Source organism: Scomber japonicus, chromosome 12, assembly GCF_027409825.1.
Source record: "Scomber japonicus isolate fScoJap1 chromosome 12, fScoJap1.pri, whole genome shotgun sequence".
Taxonomy (NCBI): Eukaryota; Metazoa; Chordata; class Actinopteri; order Scombriformes; family Scombridae; genus Scomber; species Scomber japonicus.
In genome coordinates this window covers 26445742-26457012 of record NC_070589.1, presented here as the reverse complement: position 1 = coordinate 26457012, position 11271 = coordinate 26445742, and the positions used below count along the sequence as shown (strand labels likewise).

Sequence of the window (11271 nt, the reverse complement as noted above, 5' to 3'; positions counted from 1 at the left end):
ATGGCTCAGATCGTGCTTCTAGTTGTTGTCTGTGTGATGTATTCATGGAAAACACACGGTAAAACATTTTTCTTTATATATTTTCTGTTGTTGGTTGACTTTGTTTTCAAATTCTGGTTGTTTGCACTGAGGCACTGCTGGAAGTTGTTTCTGAATTAGACATTATTGATATAAAACTATATACTATAAAATTGAACCATGTTTTCAGTGAAAATGAGAACTTTTTTGCCTTGCATTTTGCCTTTATTGAAAGTAGATGGCATAAAGGCCAACATGAAAAAGGGAGAGAGAGAGAGAGAGAGAGAGGAATGACATACAGCCAATGTCGCTTATCAGAGTCGAACTCAGGACAACGCCATTATGAGGCATGTGCAATAACCACTGGGCTACCAGAAGCGTTACCAAGCTTGAGTTTTATTAAATGGTTCAACTCTATTCATGGTTCAAATAATGGGTATGTTACCTTTCTAGTTGATGTAAATGGAAAAAAATCGAAAGAATGAATACAATAATGCATTAAACTAAATTTTGCATTGTTCATTCCTAGACCTAAGATCTAATAAAGAGATTTTAAAAACTGTAAACCTTTTTGTATTATTAAAGTAAAAAAACAAAGAGTATTAACGTTGAGGTATAAACTCTTCATTTGTTGTTTTGACTTTCAGTTTATCTTTCAACCGTTACAGTAGGCAATAGGGTTGTGAACAATAAACCGATGCAACCATATATTCGGTTCAACAAGTGACAGATACGGCTGCATCAGTAGCAGCCTCCTCAATCGACACGAATTAGCCATGAATTCCTAGATGAATCTGAAGCTGCTCGCAAAACTCCGTAGTTGCCTAGCTGGTTTTAGCATGAGTGATAAACAAGTGACAGCACGGAAAATGGAGGAAGTGAAGAACGACAGCATCAGCCTGAGCGATGGAGGTGATCATATTGCACCTTTGTTACCTATTCTAGTGTTCAAAACACTATGCTCAGGCTGAAATGTTGCACTTTGTTGTGACTTTAAAATGTAGCATTTCCTTTTAAAGCGACTCTTATCTTACTTGCATTTCACACAGCACTTTGAAAAAACTTGAACAGCAACAACCCCTCCTCCCTCCTATCCCCCCACCCCCACCCACCAATGCGCACTACAACAGTTTTCTGATACAGTTTTCTTTTTCCCTGTGGGAGTGGCTGGAGGTGGAAGCTGTGGATGGCTTTTGTCTGTCATTGTCAGTCGTTACTGTCGACTGACAATCGACGGCTATCTCCATGGGTCATGGATGTATGTACGTAACACAACAGATTCTCTTCCTGGTGGGGGTGCGCGCGATTATGTGATGCGGAAGGGGAAAACAGGCAGGTTGCTCGGCCAATCATATCATTCGGACCAAATGTTATGATTAGTCAGTGTTTTCACAGAATATTATGAGAATGACATAATGATGAGTTTCTATGCCTGGTGGATCTCTCTAACATTTTAGAGTGCCATTACCTTTTTAATAGTATTTTAACCGAAACAAAAAATGTGTAAAAATGTAACAAAAGTAAGGGTAGCTTTAATATATCCACAAATGAATGAGTGCAACACAATAAATTATGGTTAAATGGACTTAATATTATTACAGAGCTTAAGGGCAAAGCGTGAATTTGAACTCACCTTCCCTGTAGAGAGTGTGTGTGTGTGTGTGTGTGTGTGTGTGTGTGTTGTTGCAAAATTTTGTTGTACTTATAAATCCACTGATATTTTTCATTACATTGACAGTCCAATCTAAGTGAGACGGTCTGCCTATTTGTCTTAAAACAAACATTGCTCAATGTTTGGGGAGTAAAGGCATTAACAGCAATACTCTCACTTTTTAATGACCATTTGTAAAAACAATGGTGACTGAAGTGATTTTAATGTGTGTTCTTTTTACAGGGTCCAGTGCTGTGACAACTGTGTTTGTGCAGAAAGGGAAGGATTTACATCTGGATGTTAAGGAACTTCTTGTTCTAGGAAAGGACGATGAATTTAGTTGGACATACAATAAAACTTCCAATGTAGTGAGATTATTTCATGATAAAAAAAATAAAATAAGTGACAGTTATAAAGGAAGGGTTGAGTTTTCTGTTCAAAATCATTCTTTACTTTTGAAGAACGTGCAACACAGCGACAGTGGAGATTACACTGCACTCATAAATGGGGACAATATCCAATGTGTAGCTGAATATAGGGTCATAATTCAAGGTAGGTTTCTTTAGTTTCAAATTTTCATAAACAGTAGTATCCTGTTCTATAACCCTTCACACCTACCTTTTGTCCTCTAGATCCAGTGTCTCCAGTTCAGCTGTCAGTGAACTCTGTGTCTAACAGCAGAGAGTCCTGTAACCTCACTGTGACCTGTAGTACAGAGGACTCTCTCATCAACAGCACTTTTACATGTGACACCCAAACCTGCCATCAGGAGGGAGGAGAGCAGTCAAAGGTCACAACCTCTGGTTCTTCTCTCCGTGTCTACCTGTTGAATGACTCCATCATCTGTAACCATAGTAACCAGGTGAACTGGACCAGAGAAATGAAAAAGATTCGGCCTCTCTGCTCTCTGAATGCTGGTGAGAGTAAGATACATAACAGCTAACTGACAATAACACACAGTTTAGACAGACTTCTTGTCATGCAGTGCAAATCACCATCAAACCTAAAAATTTGTTTCTAAATATTGTGGGGGTGAACACATTAACATTTTATTAGCCAAAAAAAGTATTTGTTACAGAGCACTAGAAAAGTCATAGAGAGAAACATATAAATCAAGCCTGCCTGTATTTACACTTATATTATGTGCATGAATTAACCTAGACGTGGGATTGGATTGTATTTTGAGCGCTCCATGTAGTAAATCACAACCTCCATACAAATATGTATTTTTTGCCAATGTCCACTTAGGAGCTCCGTCATTTTTAGCCAGAAAGTTCTTCAAAGTTATACATCTGTGAATATTTGGAAGGTAACTCAAACGTATACATAAGCATGTCTGATATATATATATTTTTTTTAATTTGCAGCTCCTTATCTGGACACTACAAGACCTACTCGGATTGGAATCCTAGTTTGCGTTTCCCTTTTCCTTTTCCCGGGCTGTCTAATCATATGTAAGCCGAAGCATTATACTGATAATGTATTAAATCTTCATACTTTGCATATGAATTCCATCATTATGGCAGATAATACCCAGTACACCCACAAACCTCTCATGTATAATTAAACAATGCCATTGGACTGATTACATTTGCAATATATGACATTCAGCCCCACTAGATGTTAGCAAACAATTTTATGTGAAGTTAGTAATCTGTTCTTTGTTTGAATGCTGGTCCAGCCACATATTAGTGCATGTGAGTGTGCATGTTGGTGCATGTGATTTCCTCTCTGTCCTTTGCATCCATTTACAACATGGCAGCCATGTCACAAAGTTTCTCATATTACAGCTATTACTGTACATACAAATATGTTTCTGAAAACATCTGGGGTGATAAATACGCCATGCAGTAACAGAGTCTTGAGAGAGAGTCAGTATATTTGGTCAGCCCTGCCTAATTTGACAGTTTGATTAATTAGTTGTTGGTTCACTGATCGCTTTCTTTTCTTTCCACAACTTTATTGAGTAAACAACGTGTACTATGTTTTTAAGATGCTGATGCTACAGGGTAACATCTAGTGGGCCTGAATATCATACAGGGTGTCCATGAAGTCTCTTTATAATTTAACAAATTTATTACAAAAGCAAATGTATAGACCCATCTGTGGAAATGTAATCATTTAATACACATCTATATGGGTACCATTAGTTGCACGAAGTACATCAAGATGGCACTCTATTTCTTGCCATGTTCGCTGTAGCATAGCCTCATCAATGGTGGCAATGGCATGGGTGATCTTTTGCTTCAGGCCGTTAATGTCCCGTATCTTTGTTCAGTACACGATACACAAATGCAATGTGATTAAAAACTTTAATAACCACTGAGCAAATCTGATTGACATATCTTATCAATTGCTTTTGTAATAAATGTTTTAAATTGTAAAGAGACGTTGTGGACAACCTGTATATTACACGTCCAACTGAAATTAAAATATGTATATTTTGTTTTGGAAGTATACATATTTTCACATTGTAATCATTATTATAATTATTATTTACAGATAAACAATGTTTTAAGAATCAATCCGGCCCCAATCAGAATGCAACAGAAGATGATTCAGTTCTTTCCCCAAACTCCACTAACCCTTCGGCAGGACCTCCAACTGCACCTGAGCAACCCTCAGGTAAGCGTCACAGTGTTTTATTACATAATTTTCCTAACCCTGTTTATCAAACTGAGGGACTGAATTTCACATCAAAAATAATTTAACAGTTAAGACCTGATTTTCAGAAGCAAAACCCTAACCCAAGCTAAACACCTTTGCTCTAGGTACCAAGGCTCCAAAGTCCAACCACCATCGAGCCCTGAAAAACACAGATGATAATAATGATTCAGGCCATTCACAGGACTAAATCATGATGGATTCTAAGTCCCAGTCAGCCTCAGAGTGGTCTTCAAACACATTGGACCAGATGCACGAATATGTTTGTATTTTTATTTATTATTTGTCGTACTTTTTCTGTGAGATGGACCTTTACGAGTGTGCCACATCGGATTCATCATTGGTTGTGTTGTATGTCACTGTTTATTTATCTATTTATGGTTGTTGTGTTAGTTGTTTTTTTGTTACTGTCTTGGTCTTTGCTTTGGTCTGATGAGATTAAACTGGAATTGTTTGGGCACATTGATGTTGCTTGTGTTTGGCGAAGAAAGGGAGAGTATGTAAGTAAATCTGTGCCATCTGCTTTTGAATTTGAATTTTTAGCACTGAATTTTTTTTTCATTGAAATCAGACTTTGAATTTTAAAAGCCGTTGAATTTCAAGAACTGATTTTTTTTTCCTCTGAATTTTTTCTAATGTTTAAAAAAAATCAGTGTAAAAAAATTCAATGTCTTCCAAAATTCAGTGTAAAAAAATTCAATGTCTTCAAAAATTCAGTGTAAAAAAATTCAATGTCTTCAAAAATTCAGTGTAAAAAAATTCAATGTTGCAAAAAATTCAGTGTAAAAAAATTAAATGTCTTCAAAAATTCAGTGTAAAAAAATTCAATGTCTTCAAAAATTCAGTGTAAAAAAATTCAATGTCTTCAAAAATTCAGTGTAAAAAAATTCAATGTCGCAAAAAATTCAGTGTCAAAAATTCAGAGTCAACATCCGGGTAACTAAACAGAAGCAATAGATCCCTGAATCAAATCGTTCACAGAGTATTTACCATTTTATTTACCAAGAGAAATTGTAAATAAAATGGTAAATACTCACTGAAGCGCCATCGTTGTTTCTGCCGGTAGCTGACATAGCTGAGTGGGCTTAACCGCATATCTTCACCGCCTTCCTGTGTCGGGGTCACAGGACAAACGGAGCGTAACTTGATTGGCTGGATGGTGAACGATTTGATTCAGGGATCGATTGCTTCTGTTTAGTTACCCGGATGTTGACTCTGAATTTGAGACACTGAATTTTTGACACTGAATTTTTTGCGACATTGAATTTTTTTACACTGACACAGACACCATGATGATCAGACTGACAGAGAACATGACTGTCTTCACCAGGCACAGAGAGATACTCTGTGAACCTGCAACACAACAAAACAGTTATTCAATTAAAGTTTTGACAATACAGCACAATTATCCCCAAATATCTGTTGTGTTTTTTATGTTGACTCTAATAAACTCTGTTGACTAATTCTTTATTTTTGCTTTTTCTGGTTAATCACTACATTTTGTTCTAATTCAAACAATCAGTGTCTGTCATACATGTTCTGTAATTCATTGAAGCAACAACTACAACAACAGTAGACTGTCACTAACACCGACAGAAAAACACTAGAATATTTATTTTTAAAATATTTGCCATGTTTGACTAATCACTGCTGCTAGTCACTTGCATTCACTTTATTAAAGCAACTCTTACCTTTCTTATATTTCACACAGCACTTTGAAAAAACTTGAACAGCAACAACCCCTCCTCCCTCCTATGTCTCACCCCCGCACTACACTGATAAGGTTTATATGTATATGGTGAATATTATGAGAATGGAATAATGATGAGTTTCTATGCCTGGTGGATCGCTCTATGAGTGCCATTACGTTATTAATAGCATTTTAACCTAAACAAAAAAAAAAGTGTAAAAATGTAACAAAGGTACTCAGATTTTATTACTTTATGTACAATAAGATTAAAAGCATCACAAATATAAACATCCTGGTCTCTGGCTGCCCTGACTTCAAAGTGCTAGGCAGAGGACTTGGTGGAGAGCTTTTGTGTCAGAAGTATATCTTTCCTATCAAAACCACAAACTCTCACAATGTAAGCGTCACAATGTCAACTTGTCTGTTCAAACTTTCTCTCCAAGCTCTATTTCACTGTTTGAGATCTGCTGATAAAGAATGAATTTAGCTCCTCGTCAGAAAATATGTTTGGTCTCAGTTAATGAAAAGCAAGGTTTAAATAAATAATAACACTATATTTACAGGAAGAGGGTCTGTATGTTGCACCAGAGTTAGCTTAAGGAATATTTTCACCTGTAGTCCATTGGGACAAAAGTCATTTAAAATGTTATCCTGCTAGAGTATTTGCTGTATTAGTTCAGTTTGATCTACTTAAACATACTTATTTAGGTAGCTCAGTGCACATACACTATAACCACTTCCTTTTCATACGATGCAGTATAACACCTCTTTCATTGTCAGCCTGTAGGTAGTGTGAATTTTGGTAAATGTCCAAACAGAAAACTAACATGTTGCAACGATGAAAAATGAACCTGCAAAGGCATCAATGCATCATTGCAAGGTCTTTTGTTCTTTATGCAGACTGTATGTTTCCTTTGACTTGATATGTTGAATACTTTGAATTACTCCAATGATGAGTGACAATACACATGTCTAAATGCAGCTCACATGATATACATATAGTTTATTTGCAAAGTATTTTGTTATAATATACATTGTGCTGTTGCTGTTGATTGTAGTATTGTATTAGTAGTATATTATTATGGTGCAACTTTTTAGCCATGGAGGTCTGCTCATTCCTTTTATTAAAACATACAGCATATTTGCAAGTTTCTTGTGTTCATTCTCTGGGCCATACCTGGCTTAATTTGACGAAACCCAGTTTTAAATGCGTCTGTGCTGATTATTATAATGTTTAGACCTCCTTCGACAAAACACCTTACTGCTATCACTGACACCATTCACAATTGCATAATACTTTACACACAGACCTTTATTGTGGTTTTGGTTTTTACAGTTAAGATTACCACACAGATTAGCATCATATGGTATCTCAATACAACTATGTAATCTCAACACTCTCTAAACAATCATGAGCATCAGCTGTACAGTGATCCAGGCAGGATGTTGTATGCTTCACTAGTATATTTGTAGCTATATATTGGTAGCAGCACATTGCTAGAGAGGACCAGCTTGCTATTGTGACTAAATTGAATCAAATGTAGACCAAATAGAGTTATTATCTGACATGTCAGTGTTCATATTACCAACAACAAACACATCTTCTTCAATAAAACATCTTATAAAAGCACACTTGTTAAGATATTTCTCTTCATTCTGGTAATATTCAAAAAGAGTGTAAACATTCAAGACTATAAAAACATTATGTACAAACATAATTGCTATGCACCAGTCCACCTCTAGTCTGATGGCACAGGTCAGTGGATCATATGTCTTATGCCTGAGTATGGATACCCCTGCCACATGGAAGTCATCATTAACACAGTTAAGTTTATGAAGGTCTTGTTTTGCTAAAAAAGTCTCAGCCTTCTTCAAGAATGGAGCGGACAGCATCACCATAAACGAGCTTCCTCCCTGCCACAGTGAGACTCTTGGCCAAAACAAAATAAACTGATGTCCTGACCTACCTCATATCATATCATACTATATTATATTATATTGTCTCCTGGGCCTGTGCAATATACACTGCTCTCACCTTTGCCACTTTATTAAGTATTTTGTTTTATTAAAAATAATATTACCTGCCCAACCGAATAAACCTTTGTTACTAAATATGTCTCATGTGCACATCATTAAGACTTAATAAGGCACAAGTTAAATTAACAAAAGAATTGGGTATTCTAACCTTCAAAAGTGAAATACTATGTATACGATACTATTTGTATGGTTTGTTTCTATAACCCATGTCACACTTTCCTCCTCTTCAACACTGTCATGATGATGGTTTTACATTTCCTGTTGAAAAATGACTGCAACAAGACACGTAAACCCCTCAATGATGTGTGTTGTACATGGCAATGCAATGTTATATGTTAGGTAAAGCACTTTGTAGATTGTGTTTGACTGATGTAGCGCTACAAAACTGAATGTAGACACACTGCAATTGGAATATCCTCAAGGTGCTCTCTATATCTCTTGATCTCCTGTTTCTTTAAAATGGAAATGCACCCTAGGAAAGTTACACACTTACTTGATGAAGAAAATGTTTTTTAATACTTTTAAAAGCACTCAAACTTTTAATAAACCTTAAAATAGATGCATTCTGCCTACAAAACTCAGTCTCAGTATCTTTAAACAAACTTCCTGATATTAATAAGATAATGTTTTAAGATAATCACAAACAGCTTCTGTACATGTAAGTATGGGTGTAAATACCTACCTGGTTGTTTTAAGATGCACATGTCAAACAATGACGGGGCTCTCCTTTCACTATTGAGGTGGGAGACATCTGAACCTTCATGTAATTTCTAAGTTACTAACATTGTCAAGTTAACAATAAATATTTAATTGAAGTCCCATTTCACTTTTCAGTCTAGTTGACAAGGACATGAAGTGTAAATAGACAAAATGTGATGGATATGATGGAAATAGTAATTTTATATTTAACATGGAGCTCTGAGGTGTTAACTGTCTGAAATGCAGATGGAGAGATAGAAAGGGGGCTTTCTGTTCAGTGGTCACAGTTTGAATCTGTTCAGTGAAAATGTGTGACAACTGTGTCGTGACTGTAACTGACTGCAGAGCATAAAGACCTTTACCACTTCCTCATTGTGTCATAAGAAGGACATAATGGCTCATATTGTGCTTTATGCTGTTGGTTGTGTGATGTATTCATGGCAAACACAAGGTAAAACATTTTTCTTTAAATATTTTCTGTTGTTGGTTGACTTTGTTCTCAAAATCTGGTTACTGTAGTGAGAGAGTTGTTTTTAAACTGGTTATTAAAGGAAAACACAAAGAGTATTAACGTTGAGGTATGAACTCTTCATTTGTTCAACCATTACAGGAGACAACATTTGTGGAGCTTTTAAAATTTAGTGTCCTTTCAATATCTGACTGATTTATCTTTAATTTATTTTTAACCTGAATATGGTTTGTATAAATTGTGTTTTACTAGTTTCAAAGCCTTCATCACACTGTCAGGAACATAATTATTTTGGGGAAACACGTAAATGATTTATTATTAATCTGTTTTGCTGGCCATAAAATGAAAAAAAAAGTATACTGAAATCAGCCCGAACCTGATAGACTGAATTGCCCTTTGGTTTCATTTTCAGTGGCTTAATATAAACGAGATGTGGGTGGTGATGGAACCAGGCAGAAAAAGCCTTTTATTCTTTTAAATTAATTAAGTATCAATCCTGCTTTCCTGGCGTCTTGATAGCTGTTATTAAAACAAACAATGAAACACTGAGACAGTTCCAAGACAACTTTAAAATTCATAGTAAAATTACACAAATGAATGAGAGAACCACAATGAACTACGGTGATTGAAAAATACATAAAAAGGATTTAATATAATCACAGAGCTTCAGTACAAAGCGTGACTTTGAACTATTTATAAATCCATCAATATGTTTTATTACATTGACAGTCCATTGATCCAAATGAGATAGTCTGTCTATTTGTCTTGAAACATAAAAATTAATTTACAAACATTACTCAGTATTTGGGGAGTTAAGGCATTGGCAGCAATACTCTGACTTTTGTGGTGAATGAAAAATCATACAAGTGATTTTAATGTGTGTTCTTTTTACAGGGTCCAGTGATGTGACAACTGTGTTTGTGCAGAAAGGGAAGGATTTACATCTGCATGTTAACAAACCTGTTGTTCTAGGAGAATATGATGAATTTAGTTGGACAATCAATAATACTCGCAATGTAGTGAGAGTAGCTCCTGATAACACAACAAGAATACTTGACAGTTATAAAGGAAGAGTTGAGTTTTCTGTACAAAATCTCTCTTTGCTTTTGAAGAATGTGCAACACAGCGACAGTGGAGATTACACTGCACTCATAACTAGGGACAAAAACCAACCTCTAACTGAATACAAGGTCATAATTGAAGGTAGGTTTCTTTAGATTTCAAACGTTGATACACAGTAGTACCCTGTTTTATAACCTTCACACCTACCTTTTGTCCTCTAGATCCAGTGTCTCCAGTTCAGCTGTCAGTGAACTCTGTGTCTAACAGCACAGAGTCCTGTAACCTCACTGTGACCTGCAGTACAGAGGACTCTCTCATCAACAGCACTTTTAGATGTGACACCCAAACCTGCAATCAGGAGGGAGGAGATCAGTCAGAGGTCACAACCTCTGGTTCTTCTCTCCGTGTCTACCTGTTGAATGACTTCATCATCTGTAACCATAGCAGCCAAGTCAGCTGGACCAGAGACATAAAGGAGATTCGGCCTCTCTGCTCTCAAAATGCTGGTGAGACTGAAAGACAAAACAACTAACTGACAATAATACACAGTTTAGACACACTTCTTATCATGCAGTGCAAATTGCGCTCACCCAGCATAGACAATTGTTACAAATTACTGCCATGGTTAACATTTTCTTATTGGTCCGAAAAAATTATTGTTATGGAGCGCCAGAGCATAGAGAGAAACATATAAATCAAGGCTGTCTTTAATTAGATCTTATCTTGTGTGCATGAATTAACCTAGAGGTGGGACTGGATTGTATTGTGTGCACATGCAGTAACATTTTGAGTGCTCCATGTAGTAGAACATGGCCTCCATAAAATATACATATTTTTGCCAGGTAACACAAATACATCCATAAACATGTCTGATCTTTTATTTTTGTTCATTTGCAGCTCCTTATCTGGGCACTGCCATATCTACTGGGATCGGGATCCCAGTTTTCCTTGGCCTTTTCCTGGGCTGTCTAATCATATGTA

At 36.2% G+C, this 11271-nt stretch overlaps 1 protein-coding gene across 1 annotated transcript; it reads left to right on the top strand.

Moving 5' to 3' along the window:
* LOC128369702 (uncharacterized) lies at nucleotides 1-10822 on the top strand. The gene is made up of 4 exons (XM_053330780.1): nucleotides 1-58; nucleotides 1913-2221; nucleotides 2302-2592; nucleotides 10512-10822. The coding sequence occupies exons 1-4, from the start codon at nucleotides 1-3 to the stop codon at nucleotides 10820-10822; spliced, it is 969 nt and encodes a 322-aa protein (XP_053186755.1).
* Nucleotides 10823-11271: the final 449 nt, after the last annotated feature.

Coding starts and splice junctions, on each gene's coding strand:
- LOC128369702 (XM_053330780.1), top strand. CDS start 1: ATGGCTCAGATCGTGCTTCTAGTTGTTGTCTGTGTGATGTATTCATGG. Junction 2,222..2,301: donor ATATAGGGTCATAATTCAAG/GTAGGTTTCTTT, acceptor TTTGTCCTCTAG/ATCCAGTGTCTCCAGTTCAG. Junction 2,593..10,511: donor CTCTCTGAATGCTGGTGAGA/GTAAGATACATA, acceptor TTTGTCCTCTAG/ATCCAGTGTCTCCAGTTCAG.